General features: G+C 35.1%; 3 protein-coding genes across 3 annotated transcripts; 1 reads left to right on the forward strand and 2 right to left on the reverse strand.

Annotated features, from left to right (window-relative positions):
* On the reverse strand, positions 1–8120 carry LOC145594442 (uncharacterized). The gene is made up of 11 exons (XM_081650752.1): positions 7989–8120; positions 6428–7721; positions 5209–6276; positions 4923–5078; positions 4383–4802; positions 4069–4242; positions 3497–3652; positions 2815–3393; positions 1545–2615; positions 1038–1325; positions 1–831 (listed from the first exon to the last, which is right to left on the reverse strand). Exons 1-11 carry the CDS (start codon positions 8118–8120, stop codon positions 92–94), a joined length of 6078 nt encoding a protein of 2025 aa, XP_081506878.1. The 3' UTR covers positions 1–91.
* Positions 8121–10179: 2059 nt separating this feature from the next.
* On the reverse strand, positions 10180–17609 carry LOC145593775 (sterol 3-beta-glucosyltransferase UGT80B1-like). The gene is made up of 4 exons (XM_081650128.1): positions 17500–17609; positions 14284–16037; positions 11082–11367; positions 10180–10870 (listed from the first exon to the last, which is right to left on the reverse strand). Exons 2-3 carry the CDS (start codon positions 15810–15812, stop codon positions 11349–11351), a joined length of 1548 nt encoding a protein of 515 aa, XP_081506254.1. The 5' UTR covers positions 15813–16037; positions 17500–17609; the 3' UTR covers positions 10180–10870; positions 11082–11348.
* Positions 11057–13534, forward strand: LOC145593776 (peroxidase 46-like). Its single transcript, XM_081650129.1, has 4 exons — positions 11057–11302; positions 11587–11766; positions 11863–12028; positions 12987–13534. The coding sequence occupies exons 1-4, from the start codon at positions 11057–11059 to the stop codon at positions 13394–13396; spliced, it is 1002 nt and encodes a 333-aa protein (XP_081506255.1). The 3' UTR covers positions 13397–13534.
* Positions 17610–24445: the final 6836 nt, after the last annotated feature.

Raw genomic sequence — 24445 nt, forward strand, 5'->3', positions numbered from 1 at the left:
TGATAAAAGTCAAAATCTTTCACTTTAAAATAAAAAGGAATATATTACATTTTTTAAAATCAATGTTCTAACATCTTGGATACAATTGACATCATGCTTTTAGAACGACCAGCAATCTAACAACACTACCAACATTGGTATTATTAAATGACCTTGAAAGATTCAAGGCATGCTCTAAGTCAGCAGTGCAGGCCATTACTATCCAATCTTTTTCTTCATCTTCATACTTCAATTTAAATGTGCTAGCCTCAATATCTAGCCGCTTGCCCACTTCTTCCTTTAGTTGGTCAATACTTTTACTCAAATTGAATTCAACTCTAGCTATATCATCCTTATAAGTAGCCTTCACAATGAAGTTGCTTGATTTCTCATTTTGTGGCAGGGTATCTGATAGTGTATCCTCATTTGCACCATCCAAATTCACTTCGGCGCCTTGATGACTATCTATAATTTCCATCAAGTTCCCTCTGATGGTATCCATTAAGTTCCCCCTGATGGTTTCCATTAAGTTCCCCCTAATAGTTTCCATTAAGTTCCCTCTGATGGTTTCCATTGTTGCATCCGGAGTCAAGTTGATAACAACATTGGAGTTGGAAGATACATGATTTGGCAACATATGCAGGTCTGATCCCATTATATGCTCCTCCACATTTTCCGCATGATCAGCTGCTGAATTACCAAGGTTAACCAAATTCTGCTGTGAGCAATCACTTCCAAATGGTGCTTTATTGTTGAGTTTCCTCTTCTTTGCATCAAGCTGTTGTTTTTTTCCTTTTCTTGGCCATATGACATTCAACTCTTTTATTCTTCGTTTCAATGTAGACCTCTTTACTGCAAATTGAAGTCAAGTATGATTAATCATAAAGGAAAGTCTAAATTAAAACATGCATCATTTATATTTGACATCAGGTGAAGTAAATCCTTGCATAAACCGCAAGATGGAGGGATTAATATTTATATTGAAAACAAAACAACAATAAAAGTTTTCAAATCACTAACGCCTCAACTTGACATGTGATTTAGAAAAGGAAACATACCTCCAAGTTCTTCTGCCGCGTCTACTAACTTTGTATGATTGGACCAGAATGGTTGTAGCATCTCTAGAGTAATATCTTTTCTTTTTATCTTAACCCGCACATTATTACTTTGAGGGATATAATTCTGCTCACTTTCTAAAGCACAATGATTGATCTCTCCACAATCAATTTCTTTTGTGTCACATGTTGGTGCAATCCCTTGTTTAATTTCCTGTGTAAAAGTGTTTTGCATAGCATGACTACATTCACCACTCGGATTTGAAGTCTCTCCTCTGTTATAACAAGGATCTGTTTTGCACATCGAAATCAAACTTTTTGACTAGTACAACACAAAAAACTTTGCTAGACCTTACAATCAGCCTTTCTGCTAAACACAAGCAGAGTTGGAAACACACTAGCAGTCTAGAACTAGCAACTTGGAACTGAGAATTTTAATTTTTTGCAATAATTAATTGCAATGTAAAAAATAAAAGAAATGACATATAAGAATCATGCAATAGCACATACCTCCACGAACTTGAAGGGCATGTTGTTTATGTGGCAATGTCTGCTCATCACAGGTCATTTTCATTGAGGTTTCATAATCATCATCATCATCATCATCGCTCATGTCATTGAAATACAGTTCAACTACGTCATCAATGATAACATTAATGAGACCTTTATTAGGATACTTAAGAGAGCTGTCCTGTTGGAAACATTTTGGAAGGATTAACTTCTCCAACTTGGATAGCTTTGTGATGCTATTGGGAATTGACTTGATTCTTGTACCGCTAATATCCAGAATGCACAACTTGACCAGCTTACCCAAATAATTTGGCAATGCTTCAAGGCTGGAACAATCTTTGAGTTGCAATTCTTGCAGATTTTGCAATCTTTCTATGCTAGGAAGCAACTTCATGGAATAACATGTAACTGAAAGTTTCTGCACATTGATTAACTGTTCCAAATTTAATGAAGTTACATCACAATATGTTCTTCCACATCTTTCTTTGTCGTGCAAGATTTCCAAGCAGTGAAGACTTGTAGGAAATGATCTGATGTCAGAACAAGAAAGCTTAAGTGCAGCAATATTCAAATTTTCAGGTAATAATTCGAGATCACATTGAAAGAGATCCAAAGCTTTCAAGTTGGACAGCTTTGCAATGTTGTCAAAATCAGATTGCTCCTTGCCATGATGTAGAGAGAGATGTCTAAGGTTGACCAACAAATCCAAATTATCTGGCAAGTTTGAGTTTTGTAAATCTAGGCATAAAGATTTCAAGTTGGATAGCTTTCCAAGGCTATGAGGAAGGGACACGATGTTACAATTCTGAAGAGAAAGATGTCTAAGAGTCATACTTGTGTCTGGAAGGTGCTTCAAGCGTAAATGACAATTGCCAGAGATATAAAGGTAGTTGAGCTTTGACAGCTTCCATATGGTATCTCTTATCTTCTCCACAGTATCAAGCAATTCCAACTCCAAGCTTTGCACCCACTCACATGAATCAATGTTCATCTTAATCCATTCCTCAGGATCCTCCTTCATTCGGAGGTAACCAGGGCACGAAAAAATCGATGAGTTCTGAAGTGCTTCCACTGCCATTTTTGCATCAAAAGAAATGGAAGAAGCACAGTTAATTGTATTATAAAAAAAAGGGCAAAACTAAGAACTAACAACAATTGTAGTTTCAGAGAATCCACAAATACAATAATCACAAATGCTGATATATAAATATAAGAGTTGACCATACAAATCTGTCATTAGTGAGAGAATTTTGCATTGGAAAACACTTACTTCCAACACCATGAAGTGACAATGGGCTCAACTCACTTCTGAGCTCTTTCCAGGTTTTTCGAATGTGCATACTGTCCACTGTAATTACAACAGACTCATTCAGTTGACATGGCAAGGTTTCGAGTCTGAAATCCAGTGGCAGGAATAGAAATCGCAACTTTTGAAGCATCGTGACGCTCAAAGGAAGGCACCTGACTTTGGTATCATGAATATCAACAGCCACTAATTTGTCTAGCTTATCCAAATCTGAAGGAAACTCTCTGGCACCGTCTCCTCCAATGTATAATTTTTGCAAGTTTTGTAGTCCAATGAAGCTAGGAGGGGACTCGATGTTGCTACACCGAATATAAAGTGTCTGAAGGTTGGAAAACTCATTCAAATTTGCAGGCAATTCTTTGACATGATGTTGTTGCTTACAATCCTTAATGGCTAGGTGGCGTAGGCTCGGCGAATGGTTCAAATTCAAAAGCAATTCTTCTGACCAAACGCAGAGTGAGATATCTAAGTTTTCGGCGCTGATTAGATAAGTAGGGGGGGATTGCATGCTACAATTATACTTCAGCCTATATCCTGTGAGACCTAAAAATGTCAGCTTGGTTAGCATTCCAATGAAAGACAAGAATAGTTGCCTTACTATCTATTGATAAACTGAATTGATACATTGTAAATTATGAAAACATACCTTCAAGTTTCTTGTCTGCATTAACCTTTCTGAAGTCATAATCAAAGATTGTCTCAAAATCACCACGTCCTGAAGTAGAGCACTGATTTTGGGAATTGCAAGTGACATATTTGTTATTCTCATTGATCAGATCTTTACTGCCAATATACTGAGAATCTGTTTCCAAAAAAAAAAATTACAGTAAAAAAAAATGTGATTGATTACAGAGGATACAATGCAAGATTTCATCAAACCAAGATTTCATCAAACTGTTTAGTGTATGTCCATGAAAAATCATCATTCATTGTTTTTATGGTTTGCTCTAAGAAAGTATTATAGTTCCACATTGCCCACGGTAAGTATACTGATTAATAATGATATAATTAATATTCATCAATGAGTGCACACTAAACAGTTTTAGCAAGAGTATATATTTGGTATTTATATGTAAATGCATGGTCTCGGATATTAACAAGTCTATTATAAACAAAATGCAAACATACTTCCAATTTTATTTGCAGCTTCTTCCATTGTCATGTTTTTGGACCAGAATGGTTGTAGTGTCTCCAAAGTAATTTGTTTTCCTTTCTTACCCTTGACGTTATTGTTTTGAGGGATCTGATTCTGCTCGTTTTCTGAATCATGATGATTGTTGTCACCATTTCCTTGTTCAATTTCTGTAGTCATAATGTCATTTTGATCAGTATGTATAGCAGGGATACTCTCACATTCTGGATTTGAATTTTCTCTTCTGCTGGAACAAAAAACTGTTTGGATAGAAATCAAATTAGAACTCTGCTAGACCTCATACTGAGACTTTCTGCTAAGTTATAAGAGAAAGACCTTTTGCCCTTCCCTCATTCTCTTTATACTAGTATAAGGTTTGGAAACTAAGAAAATAACTAACCATCAAGGTTCTCTGCAGCATCAACAAGTCTCATGTTTGTAGCAGGCAACAGTGCTAGAGTTGCTTCTGGAGTAATTCCTCTCCCTTGTCTAATAGCATCAGCATCATAACTTTGAGAAGTATTGTTGTTACGTCCAAATTCTAAAGCATGATCGTTGTTCCAGGCACCAATAAAACTATTTCCACCACGCGAAGATATGTGCTGAAAAATTGGAGCAATCTCATGTGCATTTCCAAAAGTCATGGTTCCAATTTGTCCATCATTTATAGCATGTTGATTGTTCACACTGAAAGAATAAGCTCCAGGCAGGTTTGTCACAAATTCGCCATTTCCCAGAGGATTGAACTGATTTTGTGAACATGAAGCAGTATGCTGTATGTTCTCATCAATCGGATCTTTACTGACATAAGAATGAGAATCTGTTTGCACCAAAAAAGTAAAGTTTTCAACCTAAGCAGGCTTTATCACTTTCTGATGATTTCAAACTTGTTATATGCAGGGTTTACCACTGTCATAACGAGTGTTGGAAGCACACGTACCTTTATAAATCTGTGAAACACCACCTTGTTCTGTTGTGATGTGCCCAATATGGCATGTACTTGTACTGTTGAAAGGATCTGCAAATGTCTGCTCATCAGGGACAATTTCATGAAGTTCTACTGTTGGCACGACATTATTGTCTTCGTTGCAGCTTTCTGTTGACATTTTATTACGAGAGTTATTCATATAAGAGAAGTATGCATCATCCGTGTCAACAATGATGGAAAAAAAAAAAAAATGCAACATAAATTATGAAATATGAAGTACTGGCAAACACTTAATTACCTCTAGGAACAACACCTAGTTCTGTTTCTTCACTTTCATCAAAGGAATCTGCCGAGGTTTGGTAAAGGGAAGCATCATAACCCTTGCGCTTGTAGTATGCTTCCTCCGTATCATCGATGATGGACACGTTTTTTAGTTTCCTTGGCAAGCATTGCACGTTAAAACACTTGGGAAGGGTTAAGTGCTGCAGCTTGCATTGCTTTACGAAACTAAGAGGAAGGGTCTTGATTCCGGTAACGCTGATATCAAGAGTATGCAAATTGACCAACTCGTGTAGATTTGATGGCAGGTACTTGAGGCTGACACAGTCTTTGAGTTGTAATTTTTGCAAGTTGCGGAGTCTTGCTATTTCTTCAGGAAGGAACAACATTTCAAAACATGTAATGGAGAGTGTCTCCAGGTTGACTAACTGATTCCAATATTGTTCAAAGATACATCTCAGGTCATCATAACCTCCGGAAACTAAGATTTCCAGGTGATGTAGGCCAATAGGAAGTGAGTCAAGTGACTCGAAGGAGCAATCAATAAGCCTGAGTTTGTCAAGATACATAGATGGTGGCAATGACTCGCAATAAACACAGGAGTTGAGATCCAGAGTCTTTAAGTTGGTTAACTTTTCCAAGCTATCATAAAGTGGCTTCATATTATCGCAATCTGATAAAGAGAGATGTTTGAGGCTGACAGGCATATTAAAATTTTCTGGAAATTCACCATCAGACAAACGCAGATGTAGTGTTTGTAAATTGGATAGCTTGCTCAAGCTATGAATAGTGGAATTATCCATTTTAACTGAACAGAAGTCAAGAGAGAGATGTGCAAGCCTTGTCAATGTGACTAAGTACTTGTAACCAAAGTCCTTGGCCTGGTGGCTGATTCGAAGATAGAGGTGGGTGAGGTCACTGAATTGCATTATGGAATCTGTTAACTCCTCAACATCTTCCAAGTCCAAAAATCGAACCAACATGAGGGAATTTCTGTTGTTAATAATCCATTGTGAAGGATCGTCCTCTTTCAATTGGAGGTAACCAGGAGGAGTTATAATAGAGGGATTTTGAGCTGCATCATTTCCTAATTCCACCATTGTAAGAGTGGGAGAGAAGAGATAAGCTTGATTATTAAAATACGAGTATTACATAGTATAAGTGTATAACTACCAAGTCTACCAGATCAGACAAATTAGGAGTAAAACTATAAAAGTAAAAGCATTGGAAACACTTACCTCCACCAAAATGAATAGGCATTTGTCCTATCTCTGTTTTTAGTTCTCCCAAGGATTTGCGAACATGCCTATGTTTAACAGAAATGATGACCGAATCATTCAAGTGATATGGCAATGTTTCGAGTCTGAAATATTCGGGCAACATTAGATGTTGGAGTTTGCGTAGCTTCGTGATGCTCCAAGGAAGACACTTGATTATGGAATCCTGAATATCAAGAAGACATAAATGGGCCAACCCATCCAAATTTGCCTGCAATTCAACAAACCTTATACCATCATCACCGTGAAGAGAGAGAACCTGAAGGTTGACGAATTGATTCAAACTGGCCGGTACTTTTATTAAATAATTGTTATGCCTAAAGCAGCTTGAAATAGAGAGGTGTTGTAGGCTGTATGGATCCTTCCAATTTACAAAAGATTCATGAGAGCAGTTACAGACAGTGACTTCCAAGTACTTAAGGTTGATTAGGCCAGTAGGAAGGAGGCGGGGACAACAATCAATAAGCTCAAGGTGCAACACATTCAAATTGATAGGCAGTTGTGTGAGGGAATTACAGTTGCAGATGAATAAAGTATCCAAACTGCATAAATCTTTCATGCTATCAGGCAGGGACTTGATTTTGTTGCAATAATCAAGCACCAGATGAGAAAGGCTCTTCATTTGTCCTAGATTTGAAGGTAACTCCGTGAGGGATCCACAAAACGTGAGTGATAAGTATGTCAAGTTTGATAGATTTGCAATGCTCATAGGAAGTGACTTTATGCTCCTGCAAGAAATTAGTTTAAGATGGGTAAGACTCGCCAATTGGCCTATATTTGCAGGCAATTCAACAAGGGATTCACAGGATTTGAGAGTTAAAGAAGTCAATTTGGATAGATTTACAATGCTATTAGGAAGATACTTGATGTTCTTGCAAATAGAAAGCTCGAGATGGGTAAGGCTCACCAAATGCCCTATATTTGCCGGCAATTCTTCCAAACAATGACAAGAATGAAATAGCAAGTGCTCCAATTTGTGAAGCCTAGTGATGGCGTTAGGCACACGTTTCAGGGATCTACAATCCCTGAATTCCAGGCGGATGAGGTGTGTGAGCTCACCAATGGATTCTCCTATCTCTTCCCTTAACATTATATCCAACTTCAAGCTTGTAACAAAGGCTAGACGAGAAGCAGGGCTATTTTTAATCCATTCCTCTGGATACTCCACCAATACCAAGTGACCTTTAGAATCTACTGCTCCGACAGGTGCCATTTCCTTAGCTTCAACACCAACACCAACACCAACAACCGCCTCCTTTCAATTTAATTTCAAATTACAGGAATATAATTTGGGAAAGAGCAGTGCCCAGTTAATATGGCATATTGACATAACATGTTAATATGATGGCATTTTTGCAAATACAAGCACTTGTTTCTATTATTTTAATGTTTTCTACTTTTCTGGTGATGTGGCCACTTAACTGGGGGGTTAGCTAAGGGTTCACGTCTGTTTTCCCTTCTTCCTCCTACTTCCCTTCTTCCTCATCCTTCCTTCTCAACATAACAATGGCAGAATTTTTACCAAGATCTCAGACAACAACCCAACACCACAACATACATGAACCCCCGACCCACCAATTCGGCGACCGTTCCCGGCGGCGGAGCCGCCGAATTCTACGAAAACCCTGAGGAAAAAGTGAGAAATAAAGGGCATTGTTAACCCCTAAAGGGTAGGTATTTTACGTTTTCTTACGAGCTTTCCCTCCTCCATTGAAATTGCTACATACTACCTTAAGAACCTTAAAATTGATGATTCTTGATTAACAGTATATTCTTAAATTGAATTTTAGTATCTAAGTGAATTACGATTAAAAAAAAAAAAAAAAAAAATCGCAGCCAATCTTCAACCTTGCAATTGAATTGCAGAGCTGCGAATTGGAGAATTACTTGACAAATTCCCAGAAATGCAGGTGCTGCAAATCGGAGAATCACTTGGCAAATTGCTCGAACTACTTGGCGAATTGGATTTCTGCAGTACGGGATTTGAGGAAAGGAGTTATGAAGAGGCTTAACGATCGTTAGACTGTTAACGATGGTGGTCAACAAAATTACGAAACGACCCTTACTTTACTAAGCGAAATGACGTCTATTGCCCCCATATTAACATGTCTCGTTAATATGCCATATTAACGAGTATTTTCTCATTTGGGAAATAAAGGAACAAACGGAGAAGAAACAATACTACTCAGAAGTTGCACCTTTAAGATTTGATTAAGATATTATCACAATTCACAACTTGAACCTCAACCTCAAATAATTGATTGTGGTAAATAAGAACAATTAATGACCACATACATTTACAAATGCATCACAGCTTTTCTGGACCCCACTAAGTTATGGGCCAAAGACCCTATACTCCATTGACTTCCTGTTTCCTACTTTCCTAGTACCAACTTTCAAATTACAATTTCCATTTTGTAATAATCGCAACATTAGAGTATTGTTTGACCAATACGAGAATTAAATTATTCAAAAAATTTGCATTTCAGGGAAGATAATTCCTCAATGAAATTCTTAGGAATTTACTTTCCATGTTTTGTGTAAAATTTAAAATTCTCACTTCTTCCTTTTTTTTTTTTTTTCTTTTTTCTTTTTTCCCCTATTGTGTGTTAACCAAACAACTTACCCTCTTTTATCAATTTCCATTAATTTCCAATCCCCACATTTTACGTTGTCAACCAAACAATACCTAGCGTGTGCACAAAGATTAGGAAAATTATACTTAATTCAAAAGAGAAACAAAACAACTGCAAATTGCAAAGCATCAATGTCTAAAGTCCTCATATGAGTGAAAGACTTCCATCAAGTCTAGTCAAAATTGGTAGCTGCAAACAGCTCTTTCGAACCCCAAACTCAGTCAAGCTCAACTTCAACTTTTACATTAACCACAAATAACCTCAATGAGTTATTACGCATTGAACCTGAATTTCAAGTTATACTCCAATAAGTTAACTGTAACGGCCCAACGGCCCATGATCATACTCTGTTGTTATGTATATCTACTAGTCCAGAGCACAAATGTTGAGTTAACTCACTTAAGCCTACAACACCTCACCATTTCTTTTTTTTTTTTTTTTGAAAGAACACCTCACCATTTCAAGCAGCATTTATTTTAATTTTTTTTTTTTTTTTTTAAAAAAAAAAAAAAAAAAAAAAAAAAAAACACAAAACAAACAAACAGCATTTATTTATTTAAGAAAAAAAAAAAAAGTAACAACAAGCATTTAATTTTACAGCTTATATTATTATGAGTCAAAATATGTCAACTGTAACCAATTAATCACACTATCTGTTTCTCTACTTTTTTTTTTTTTTTTTTTTTTTTGGTCCTAATTATAATCCACATATATAAACATCAAAAAATTTAAATAAGCATATCACATATGAAGCAAAAAACAATAGTAAAAGTTCATATTTTGAATCACACATTGAAATTAATCTAAGAATATCCCATATATATTTTTAAGAATACTTACAATCAAAGTTTCTCTCTTCAGATTAAATATTCCAAACAAAAACAGCCCAAAAAAAAAAAATAAAAAAAAAATAATAAATAAATAAATAAAGAGTTATATCATTAGTTCTTAACTTTTTACGATTTTCAAGTGTAAATTTAATGCTTATATGTAACCCTAAGGGCTATGTATAGCATTTTTCTTAATTATATAGCTAATATTATATTATATGAGTCAGAATATGTCAACTGTAACCAATTAATAACACTATCTATTTCTCTACTTTTTTTTTTTCCCTAACTACTCTTTTACCCAATTATAATGCACCCATTTAAGCATCAATAAATTTAAATAAGTAACATTACACATACAAAGCAAACAATAATATGGAGTACGGAGTAGTAAAAGTTCATATTTTGAATCACAAGTCGAAACTAATCTAAGTTTCTCTCTTCAAATTAAATATTCCAAACAAAAACAGCTCAAAGAAATAGAGTTATATCATTATACATTTATACTCACTATCCTACAAATAATAAATGTAAATTAGTGATTCAATATTATTCCGGCACAATTTTCAACAAATCCATAGTATAACTGTCTCTTTAGTAAAGATTAGATGATTTAAGACTAATTTATTGCCCTAAGATCCAGAAGATGAAAGCAGCAAAAACTTAAACCAAACAAGAACCATGAACTTTCAACATCAAGTAACCCAAAAAAAAAAAATCATGCAATTTCTACCTATCATAATAAACATGTATACATACCAGTAATTTGGTTAGGGTAGTTGGACATCACAGTAGTAACACACTCTTAACACAACCTGTAAAAGCATTGGTATGAAAACCCACCATTAATTCCTTCTGCCAGCTCTGTATTATTCATCAGCCCTCTAAATTGTCAGTGTCTCCATTAAAATTACAGCCCTCTTTCTTCAGCTTCCTACCTATCAACTCCAAAAACATAATAAATGCAACTTTAAATCAATAAATAAGCTTTCTTTGAACTTTCTTTCTCACCTTCTATAAATACATAAAACAAGCTGCATGTTACATTGCATACAGTTCTGACATAAAAAATTATATATATAAAGAGAGTAAGAGTTTGTAATTTATGCTACATTGACTTGGGAATGGTATACAAAATGATTAATGTACCTGTTGAAGCTAAAAACCTTCAGAAACCAACATTCTTGGTTCTAATCTTTATTTTAGGAGTGTTTAGTTGTTCTAGTCATGGCTTCTCCTTTGAATTTTATGCATTGTCGTGCCCGGGTGTCGAGTTTGTAGTCCGGGATGCTGTAAGATCAGCTGCTTCTACTGATCCGACTGTTCCGGGGAAACTTCTTCGCTTGCTCTTCCATGATTGCTTCGTCAATGTGAGTTTCCTCTTGTATCTATCTATCTCTCTATCTGTGTATTATACTAAAGCGGCGGCAGCTTCCTAAGAAGAGCCATTTAATAGATGTTAGATAATTAAATGCTAATTGGAACATTCTCTTGATAAATGACTGCATTTGAGATTTATATTCTGTTCCTTTCACCTTAATTAATGCCCAATTTTTCATGTATTTCACAATTTGTATTACTAAAAGAAGAAAATTAGGGGTTAAAGAAGGCTTAAAAGGTAAATTTTGTCTTTATTATAGCTATGCTCTTGCAGGGATGTGATGCATCAGTACTAGTAGAAGGGGATGGAACAGAGAAAGCAGATCCTGCAAATAAATCTCTAGGAGGATTTGAAGTAATAGAGACGGCTAAAAGAGAGCTAGAATTGTTCTGCCCTGGAACTGTTTCATGTGCTGATATTCTTGCTCTGGCTGCTAGAGATGCTGTTGTCATGGTACAATAAACCTACCCTTCTTTCTCGTGTTTGCGCATGCGCATACACACACTTTTTTCATTGTTCACATTTTGTGATGTGAATTTCTGATAACAGGCAGGAGGACCAGATATTCAGATGCCGACTGGTAGGAGAGACGGAATGGTTTCTACAATATCGAATGTCAGGCCTAACATCGTTGACACGAGTTTCACGGTGGATGATATGGCTAAGATTTTCAGCTCTAAAGGGTTGAGTTTGACTGATCTAGTCATTTTATCAGGTACACATTGCTGAAAATGCTTTCCTAAAAATGAAATTATTTTTCTGGTTAAGGTAGATAGGTAAAATAAAGGTAATAAGCCGATAACAGTTGAAAAGTATGTTTATTTAAGAAGGATAAGTGGTCCTAAAAAGATTGGCTCACCAGTCAAGGCAAGCCAGAGTATATTGCTTCTTGTACCCTCTGGACTCATGATCTAAAACAGCCTTCAATAATGCCTCAATTACCTCTTTGTCAAGTAATAATAATTAATAAGCACATGATATATTATGTCACGAGCGAGGTCATTTAGTTCGAGCTTGAATTTCATTGATCTACCTAAACCTGAAAATAGATGGCAAATTCAAATTCAAAAGAAGTCCACTGGTCTGTTCTCTCAGCATATATAATTTTACAATACAGTTTAAGAGCTTTTTGCTGGAGGTTTGTACCTAGGTCTGAGGCAACCCCATTGATTAGTCTCTCTTAAGTCCTAGCCATAGAGCTCAATCCAACGGTTAACGTAGAAGTTAAATTTCTCCTAACAAGAGATACATAAATCAATGGTAAGATACTGAAAATAAATTTCTGGCAACTGGAAACAGAAATCAGAGTACTGTATTAGTTATAGAACATCCTAGAAAAATATATATATATATATTGCCTAGAATACCTGTTTAACTGTATTAGAATGAGAGACATATAAAAGAAGAGAAAGGAAAACAGAGTGAAGCACTAATAGATTCATTTTATTTTGTTAGGTTATGGATTAGGGAGGAGGGAAAGAACGGGAAATAGAGAGATTGAAACCCCCTTCCTCCCCCCAATAAATAAAATTCTTTTAAAATTGGAAAGATTTGGAGGAAAACGCAAGCCTACGTCTCTCTGGTTCCCTCCCCTTCCCTTCCCTTCCCTCCACCATTACTACCAAAACATACATATATACATATGCGTCACATTAATCAATTTAATGTTGCAGGTGCACACACCATAGGGTCAGCACATTGTAACGCTTTCAGTGACCGGTTTCAAGTAAGTTCAAAGGGCAACCTCACTTCTGTTGATTCATCACTAGACAAAGACTATGCAGAAAAATTGGCTAAAAAATGTGCATCAAGCACATCTGCAACTGTTAACTTCGACCCTAAGACAGCCTTCTCATTCGACAATCAATACTACAAAAATCTGATGGAGAAAAAAGGACTGCTCCAAACTGACTCAGTCCTGTTCAATGACCAAAGAACAAAAAACTTGATTGAGCAATTTGCTAGTGACTTGAACAGTTTCTACGAGGGATGGAGTGAATCATTTTTGAAGCTCAGCAGTATAGGAGTTAAGACTGATGGCGAAGGCGAAGTACGACAAATTTGTTCAAGAATAAGTGGATGAGCATGGAAAATGATAGTGAATTATGGTGTTGCAAAAAATTCATTGAACTGTTTCTTTAGCTCCAATTTGAGCATTAGACTCTGTATTTATTGCATATAAATTTTCTTTCTTATATAAAATATTCCGATTGATTGTTTTCCTTCAATCTGTTCACTCTTTGTTCTTTCTAAAAAAGATACCCTACAAGGAGCTACAACAATGGCAGTTCAATAAATGATGGATAAAAGAGTATATAAGTGGAAAATTTTGAACTTTAGATTACAACGGATTTATAAATTTCTAATCATCATTGACAACTAATTCTAATAAACACTCTCTTCCAAACACAAGTACTCCGTAATTATTAGCAGACAAGCCCACCTTTTTATGTGGGTTTATTTCATACTGTAATGTATTTTATTTTATTTTTTTAAATAAATAAGCTCACTCCTCTGTGCTATAATCTCATTCAAGTCAATATTGTACATTACTTAAAGGAGATTAGGCGAAAGCTAGTATCCTACACAAAGCATGAGGAACTCAATTCTAGGATTCCTTGCTTTAGTCTGCTAGGCCAGATAACAGTTTTAAGGATAAGGCTAATAGATTTTTCTTTGCAATTATACACAGAAGGTTTAGTTATAGTAAGTACTCCCTCCCCAACCTTGCATAAAAGACTAAAACCCTTTTTAAAGGCATCGAGTTAATAGTACGGTGTATGCAGATAAAATTCTACTTCATAATATATAAGGCACTTATAGTTCAGAGACGTCAATAATTCACAATGAATATGTTATGTCACCATCTAGGTAACAAGGAAAGCTAAACAACTGCTAATATCAATCACCATCCACTCTATGCTTCTAGGAGGTTATAATAAATAGGAAGTTCCAAAATTAGTCACTTACAGAGTACTGCCCTTAGCTATTTCTTCTGTGAGAATTCTGACAGCCTCTGAGACTCCATTCTCCCGAGAAATTTTCTCTGAAATCTCCAGAGCTTGTGATTTTATGTCAGGACTCGTAGCACGATTTATAGCACTCTTCAAAGCATAAGCACCTTCCCTGATGTTCACATCATCACAATTTTCGGGAAGCAATGTATTTCTTTTCAAGGGTTCAGGAGCTACTCCAAGCCAGAACATCCTTTCAGCCCAGTAAAATTGATCTAGCATAAAGGGGCATACAACTTGAGGTATTCCAGCTCTCAGTGCTGCTGCAGTGGATCCACTTCCTCCGTGATGGATTGCAATTGCACATTTTTGGAAGAGCCAATTGTAGGGAATAGAGCCCGAGAAGCAAAATAAACGGTCATTGCACAAAGAGATCCCATAGTTTAAACTGATACTTTGACTTAATATTGATGAATCCACTTCAGCAGCAAAATTTTGAACAGCCACATCCAGTGGTTCATATCCAGCTGTCAGAAGGATGAATCTACACTTGGTGATCTCTACAGCAGCTTGTAAGATGCAAAGGAATGCTCTAGGATTCCTCAAGAAACCCAAATTACCAACTGAGCTCAGACCTATGAAAACAATTGGCATAGATAGATTAGCATCAAGAAAGCTTTGTAGCCCTGTATGAGTTGAACAGAGTTCCCCTCCTGAATCAATCATATTGCTGCAGCTGCTGCATGAAAACTGCCACTGGGAAGGAAGAAACCAAAACCCAGAAACCCGAGAATTTGAAGGCCAATAATCAGGACACTCAACAACCTCTCTGCTGAATCCATACAGCAGTAAGGGAGACGACGGCCTTTCATGCCACATAGGAAGGCCCGTCACTGGGTCTGTAAAAGGCAAAGGGCTAAGATTCAATTCGTTGTTCCTCCATGATCCCCAATCTTCAGTAAATAGTGGCCACATCCAATGAATTACATCTTTCCAGCCAAGATTATTATCAGGAGCCTCTATCAGGTATTGGTAAAGAAGTGGAAGTTCTCGCCTGAACTGCCTCTGAAATGAAGTAGGAGCAGTGTAATTTACGACATAAGGAGCTGCAACAACACACCGAACATGAAACAGTTCAGCAAGACTCCATCCTTCCAAAGCGAAAAAATTGATCAAAACAAAATCACCTTCCATGCTCGGGCCATCTCCATAGATCCTTTCCATGATAGTAAGACACTCCCGCCTATGTTCCCCTGTTACCATGTTTTTCTCACTACAGAATGACAGAGCGAGAGACTTATCATTCTCACAACTTTCTGGAGGAGGAAGAACAGGTGGAGAGGAAACTGGGATGTATCTTATATTACTTACAGCCAAGTTTGCTGCTAAGTCCTCATGGGCAGAGTGACTGATGAAAATCACTTCATACTTTCGTTGATCACAGGCAAAAACTGCAGCAACAGCAGCAATAGGGTAGACATCGCCCTTTGTGCCAAAGGCCATAAAGGCTGCAATCGGTCTACTTCTTTCTGTTTTCACCTCCATCTATTACTAATACAAAGTTACAATGGTAGTTTTTAATGAGGTCTTAAGTTTGTTAACTTCTAATTCTCACGAGTTCGCACAGCCATATTTCAGGCACAATATCACTTAGATTTCATACATGCTGAAATTCTCTGAGCTACAGGATCCACCCCATCTCTATTGGCAGTGCGGATTACCATAAAAGATAGCAAATCTTCAGAATACAAGGATACCATGCATCACAAGCTGCATCATTTTATAGTGTGATTCATGAGTACACAGCTAAACATAAAACAATGGAGAAAGTTGCACATGACCAGTCACTGATGGTGCACAACACAAATAAACACAACTGGCACACCCTTGGAAATTTTACAAGAACCTAATGACAAGTCCTTGGTTTGAGGACAATGTACTTAGACTAATCAGCGACTCAACATAATTAATATTCTTACAGACAATTTCATATATTGCACTTAGAAAAACGGTGAGTCTATGAATGACCATGGGAATGAGCATCAGTTAAAGACAAAGGTTTTATCTCATGGATGGATGAAGATTCAGATAGATTGAGCTTGAATTAAAAAAATGTCAACTTTGTTAGATTTTTTTTTACAAGAAAAACGATTAGAATCTTTATTTAAGAATAAAATACTGTTGCATACAAGAGTGTTAACTTCTGAGGGGACCTCTTGTCCACTTCCATCCAAAGCCTCTCCTCTACAACATTATGACTCGAGCTAGCTAAGGAATGGGCGCTGCCACTATGTTTAGCATGAGAACAACAGGACATAATCAGATTTGGAAGCAATACTCAGGATGTCAGCCACTACGAAGCCAAAGTGCCAAACCCAGAGCTGTACTCAGACTCAGAGCTCCCCTTTCTTCTTTCTTGGACTCCTAGCCAGTAGCCACTATGGAGCTATACTCAGAAAAGAGACTCTATCTTCATGTCTTTCAGCCAGAGTTTACAAAATTCAACCTCGCACATCGCTTTGCCTCACAATGCCACCGTAACATCTCCAATGACCCACATTTTAATCCTTAATCCCTCTCCCACATTCCAACTAATTCCTTTTCTAGCAGAAACAATGGATCACCAACTACAATTTGCCATTGGTTTAACTTCAACATCCTAGAAAGTGGTTGTAGGGAAATATTCAGCTTTAAAAACTCGATCCATTAACGAGTAAATATTAACTTAAATAATGCCCAAGAACAACAAACTAACCAAACTTAATGGGATAATTGTGATGAATACATTACCTATATCATCATTTTCATTCAAAATTATGAAAAATCATAAGCACAAATATATCAATCCTACTTCTTGAGTCCCCAACACCGCTATCCACTAGCAAACCTTACAATTTTCTTTATAGACCCAAGAGAACGTATTTTTACACCCGAGTATATAATGGACACCTTGATCACCCCCTCAAAACACCTCTCCCCTCTCTTTTTATGTCCCACAAAAATTATCACTTAAAATAGTTGATACTCGAAAAAAAATACATGAATAATTCAGTTTGCTGCAAAAATGGAGCTACAAAAATTACACAATTTCACATTTAATTAGGAAACTAAACAGTCATTCACATTCATACATCCATTTACATACCAAATAATTAAATAAAAACCTCAAAAATTGTGCAATAGAAAAATTAAACACTACCCAAAAAAGTAAATTGAGAGAAAATTTTCATACCTTAAGTAGTAAGCTCGTCTTCTCCATTAATCATGATTCGCTAACACCATTCACCAGCAGAAGAAGGTGCAGAGAAACGAGGAGAGAGAAAATTTGGGGAAATTCTGCTTGACGCTAAGCCCAATAATTTCTTTCATCTTGGGGGCCCAAATAGTATATAAAGTTCTGGGCCCTAATTCTTCCCTCTTTATTATTCCCTCCAAAATTTTAAAATGCAGGTTATAAAAAAACGGTCATTTTTATCAGATGATTGAGGAAAATGATGAAATTAAAGAAAATGAGTGTAGAAAAATACATAAATTGCAAATAACAGTATTATTGGGTATGCAAAATGTGACCTTTTGCGGATTGCACAACAAGTGTTCGATGAAATGTCTCAGAGAAGTATAGTTTCTTGGAATAGTATGATTGTTGGGTCTGTAAAGTGTAAACATTTGTGTTTTGGTCTCACTTGGGCTTTGTTCAGCAACATGAGACGGTGCGGGTTCGGGGTTGATGAGTAAATTTTTGGTAGTTTTCTCAAGGGGGTTGCAATTGCATTCTTTGGTCATCAAGATTGGGTGTCAATTGGATGTTTTACACAGTGAGTTTGTTTTTGGGATATGTGATCCAAGTGTGGGAGGATTGGAGATGTGTACACGGTGTTTAAGATGACGTGTGAGAGTACTTACGTGTTTTCGAATGCTATGATACTATGATAGCCGCAGGGTTTGTGGAGCAAGTCGATTTTGAGACAGTATTTGAGCTTTTTGATTGAATAGGAAAAGATGGCATGAAGATTCATAATGGAACAATTGCTCCTTTATTGACACTATTTAATGACCTTGATTTATTTAGGTGATCTATTCAGCTATTTTTGAAGATCATCAAGCATGGGCTGAGTTTTTTTAATGGTGTATGGATGTATGCAATGCTCTCTTTAGTCCTTACATATATTCTGAGATATATAAATAACAAATCTCATGCATTTTATGCTGAGGATAATTTGATGAATTTGGAATTTCGAAATATGCCTCTGATTTAGAAGTTTCTATCCCAAAGTTGGTCTTCTGGATAGTTGCTGTGGTTGATTGATGATGACTCGGGCAATGTCCTTAGGCTACTTTCTGGTACACTATCAGAGGAACATGTAAGTTCAAGAATATATCTCACATAATGTGCTTTGAATAATATGTCAATCAATTGATCTTTATACATTGGTGATCTATGTTAGATTTACATGAGAGTGGCATGATAAACTGTGTCATAACTTGCAATACACATTACTCCGTATTATAAATATAATTGCTATCTTACTAGCCTAGTTTGAGACATAAGCATCCCATATAAACAAATTTTCTCAAATGTTTGTTAAAATTTTGATAATTTATGCATTTATTTTGTGTATAATTTGACTGAATTCAGATTTTGAGATGCTGAGATTTTCTCCCTCTGAATTTAATTAACCGTGGAGCCCACATCTGATGAGTATGCTCATGATTGATTAGAATGAGATTCAAGCTTAATGTAAAAACAAGTCAATGTTCTTTTTCTATCAGCACCTGAATTCAGTGTCTGGTAGAAGCTGTTTTGTTACCTCAGTTGTCATGAAGGTTCCTATCCTCTCCGTATCCTAGCTTATTAGTTATGTGACTTATGTCTTGGTTGAAAGGGAGTAGTTATGGTTCTTTAGGGGCTATAGGCATATTCGAAACGAAGGGATTGATTACCGTACCATTTTTCATTTGTCCAATGTTAATAGCATAATGTGGAGATTTATAGTGCTTTTTAGAGGCATGATATGGCTTTTGTTTGAGTATCTATGCTTTTTAGGGTCCAGGTGGTTATTTTGTATAGGGAATTTCTGTGTATCAATTGCATGCTGGTCATATGATCACAATTTCCATTTGCAAGGATAGCCAAAATAACCAAATTCTAATTGCATTGAACTCAATTTACTGTCTTATTATGATTACCTATGATTCATAATTTCATACAGACTAGTTTCTTCGCAAACAGCCTTTATCACGGTAAGGCTATGTATGAATAATCTGGCAGACACCTCCATGGTGCGAATCTAATGTAGACCATATAGCGGTGTTTGTGGTTGGTAAACTATTTGTAATGCATATATATGTTTGATAATGGGAGGAAAGTTATAGCACATGCAACAAAGCCAAGTGCTGTTATTCTGCTCAATCTCTTTATTTTTTTTAGTGGACAGAAAATGAAAAGCTATCTCTAAACGAAGCATAAAGTGTCACAATAAAAATGCCAAAGTGAATTATTGTTAGCCTATTCCAAATTCTGTTGGTTGGTATGAAACTTCTAATAGCATCGTATAGAAGATTGTCTGAGTGACCAAGACTAGCTTTTCTATTAGAATCTAATCTTCTGTTTTTGTTTTAGATTTGACCCTGCCTGAATTGTGATGAACTAATGTATCGTGGTTTTATGCCATACATTATTTGAGTTTTTTTAGTGAGTGCTACTCAGAGTTTTTATCGATCTTCTCTAGACCCTTTCGACTTATATTCCATATTGGAATATCGTTATGATTGATAGAGTATAAAAACCAATCTTGCATTGTCTCGACAATTATTCACTTGGAGTTGAATGCCAATTTTGAAAATAAGACTCAGCACTAACAGTCCAAGTGTCTAACTAGTGGGTTGTTGAGTACTTCTCAGGGTGACCAAAACGTCTTATTTCTTAGAAATTTGTACTCGTAGTATACAGAGTACTTTGAGTCTTTGATAGTTTGACTAATTACTACTTATGCACTTGTTGATTTTTAAAAGTGTGAACACCTTTTTTTTTTGGGTCATGAAAAGCATGATGACAGGAAAACATGAGTGATCAAAGAATGGATGAAAATAAAATCAGACTTTCTGAAAGTGGTAAAAAGTTCTATATGCCCTACCTTTTGCTTAACTATGAAGTTTTTTATATTGTACTGTTTTTCGAAAATTTGACAAACTGCAAGATTTTAACTCTAAATTTGCTCTGTTTCTGGTCACTGAAACATTACCTATAATAACTTTGGGTTAGGGATTATTTCTGGAACGGATTGTTTTGTACACAGCAGCACAAGGTTTAAACCGTAACGAACATAACCTATACGGCTATTCCCACACCCACTTATCCCCTGAGATGAGATGAGATTTGAACCTGCGATTTTGAAGGCTTACCACCCTTTACCTCCTAATTTTATTACATGAAAATGAACATGTGAATAAATTAAAGATTATATCTATTATTCTGTAAGCATCCAAATTAAAGGATGAAATGTAGAGTCAAATTCATGCTTAAAAAGTTAAGATGATAGACAGATAATGACTTTTGTGATGGAGCACTACCTTAGAATTTGACATGAATTTCTGTGACATGTAACAGAATGATATAAATGATTTATTATAGTAACAATGATTTAATTGTTTTCAAACTACTGTTTATCTGTCATGAAATAGTAGTATTAACCAGAAAAAATAATAACTTTATTAAAAACTCTTAGCCTAATTATCATTTTTATATTTTTTTCAGTGGGGTAAGAGTTCTAATTTCATGTCATGATAACGTGTTAGCTTCTAAAACTTAGATTATCATTTTGATTTAGAAGCTAGCCCATCAATCCAATTATTCATTTCTAATCAGAACAAGTCTCAATCTAAAATTATTAATTTGTTGAATTTGGTGAATAATTATTATTATTAAGATTCCAGCATCTATATCCATAGAACATGCCCTTGCTACCACACGTATAAGAGGATTCCAATCAAATAATCTATCAAGTTATTCTATTATATTGTCAAAACTTTTTTTCGCTAATTTTCTCATTTACACCATTATGTATCTCATGAATAGTACACTAAGGTGTATAACAGACAACTCGGCCAATTTACTCTCTCTGGTACTATTACAATGGGAAACCGAATCTCTTAATAAGTAAGAAATTTGGGCTGTTAGGGCCACTGCCAAACAAGATTCCAAACATAAGGACAAATGATAATGACTTCAACTTTGGTGTAATTCCTTTCAATAATGAAATATGTACAAGCAACACTTTATTTAATTTAAATATTTAATGTTTTGGCTTGCAAGCATTATTTGTTGGATACTAGTGTTGGGTGCTAAATTATATAGTGAACAAAAGTACAAAGAAGACGACATTAATTGTTCCAAAAATAAATCTATTGGTATAATAATTCATTTGGCTATGATAGCTAAATAAATCAGATGAAGTTAAGCACGTCTTCTATTTTAGATAAGGAGTTCGAAAAGGGATGTATGATTGTGTGTATTCTATGAGAAAAATGAGTGATACAAGTGATTCAATTCAATCATATAGAATGTTGCCTCATTTTAGGAGTATGTTCATTTACTTTATACCGGTCTTTGGATTTGAACTATATGGTTGTACACTTGTACACGCTACATTTTATTAGTTTGTACATCATTTTTTTTGAAAATTAAAATTTATTTTGTATCATCCTAAATCTTTACTTATATATTCCAAAACATCTTTCATCACTAATTATCATTTTAAAAAAACTAGTTTAGAGCATTTATTTAAAACTTAACCATATAAATATATATGTAATTGTTTTTTTAGGGAACTATGTAATTGCTATTCTAACCTAAATTAAAATCCCAGAATCTACCCCTTACCAACTAGATAGACAACAACATACTTAAAATTGTTATTAGTCGATTTAATTAAGAGAGAAGTGGAGTGTGATTACACTCCCTTAAATCTTTGAATAGATGAATACTTAGTTATGGAAAATCTCTAATTCAAGATTTGTTATCCTTAATCTATAACTAGAATTGAACATCCTTTCAGAAATAAATCATTATTTCTATGAATCTTGCGTATACTCTTTAGTCCTCATAAATAATGTCGGCCACCACCAGAATTGCTTGATGTTAATTGGTTCAATAATTAGTTATTAATGACTTAATGTATGGCATTTAACATCTTAACTGACCACTTATTATGTGACAAGACTTTTATTATAGCAACTGGGCCTGCCTGGTTTCCAACTAATTGATGTTATGTTTGGGATTACAGTCTACTATACTAAAATTGCTAGAACTTTACCCACTTTCCACTCATTAAACCAAACCTTTAACATTGTGTCAAGCTTTATTTAGGCTTGGTTTCATTTAAAAGTTATTGATGGTTGAAGTCTGAAATTGATCTTTAATTTGTATTATATGAGAGTCTTTTAGGGTTAAAATGTAGGTGTAACATGGATCTCCGTATATGGTCACGCCATTCACTATATATTCCACTAGATATAGAGGGGTGGATGAGACTTAGATGCATGACCTTTTTATCACACTTATAGCTCTCTTGATATCAACTTAGAGGATCAACTCGATCAATCGTACTAAAAACCTAAGGTGAGCTGAAAACTTGAAGTCTTTAGTTTTACACTATAAGATAAGTTCAATAACTATGATATGATATAAATATTTTTGAGTATTACCCAAGCTCAATTTACAACTGGAATGAGGTTTAATAAATTATAATAAGCTACTACTTTCAATTGTAAATAAATGAAAAATCAAGTGAATTGAACATATCCGTAATTCTTAACGGCCTTTTGTATAGAGTATTCTTTTCGTTTTTGACTTTTTTTCTTTCCATGTCAAAATTTTAAGTTGATTTCCACTTTTGTTCATTGTTTTCCCACTTGTTTTAGGAATTAAGTTATAATCATTGTATTAAATTCTTAGTACAATATTAGATAAGTTCAAGAAAAATATATTCAAATAATGAACTAAATTTAAGATTAATAAGAGCTACAAAAGTTCGATTTCAGTTCTTGCTATGGATGTTAAGTGTGAATACTGTTTTTTGTACCACCATCAACTATAATTTTAATAAGCACTTAATTATTCTCCCTAGATGTTATCATTACATCAAGCTAACATAAAACAACCCACTTTCTCATGGCTAAACTACCCACTTTCTCTAACTTTTTCTAATCCACTTAACAACTATTCTTAATTAATTCTCTCTATATACAAATTTATGATTTTTCTCTCGCCTCTTCCTCTTTCCCTCTCTAAAAAACCCTAAAATCTCCGGTAGCCGCTAGGGGCTACCATCATCATCTCTTTGATGATGGTAAGCCCCAATTCTTTCTTTATTTCCTTTGTTTTCTGTTTTCTAGTCATTAATAATCCTCCTTGCTCTCTCTTTATGAGTGTTTTCTTCCCAATTTTTGGGTTTGTTCTCTCCTTTTGTGAGAGTTTGGTGTTTGTCTTTCTTATCTTCCCTTATGGAAGATTGGAATTTATTTTTAGGGTTAAATATGAAAGATTGGATTCATGGGTTGTTATTCGTACAATTTTGCAATTGGCGTTGGAATTGAGGATGCGATCGACATGGTCAAGTAATGAATTTTCCCGAAACTATGTCAAGAAGATGGACTCCCTCACAGAAGGCTGCATATTTCAGCGAACAATCGGGGACTGTGCTTCATCGTTAGATCTAGTTTCTTATCATCATAGTTTCTTTAAAGAGGATTTTTACTTGATAAATTTAGATTGTATTTTACTTTTCTATATTGCTTATTGTAGATGCCGTATGGCTTTCAATTAATGATATTTTATCTTACCCTTCAAAAAAAAAAAAATTAATTCTCTCTCCAATCCAATTTGTGAAGTTTATTGTAATAGAAATCTAAATAATTATAATAATTCTAAATTTGATTCATAACTAAATTGAATCCAAATCTATATATAATCGGTATATCTTGGTTGTAAATTAAAAAGTAAGGGACTTTTTACTTACAAGATCTTAAATGCTATCTTATACATGCAATAAGAATGTCCATTCTTTTGACCTTGTATGGAACCTTCCATTGAATAATCATGGAATGAATAATACCATTGTTGGTGGATGCCAGAATTTAATAATAGTGAGTGGAAAGTGTATCATATGTGGATTATGTAA

Source organism: Chenopodium album, chromosome 19 (genome assembly GCF_948465745.1).
Source record: "Chenopodium album chromosome 19, dcCheAlbu1.1, whole genome shotgun sequence".
NCBI lineage: Eukaryota > Viridiplantae > Streptophyta > Magnoliopsida > Caryophyllales > Amaranthaceae > Chenopodium > Chenopodium album.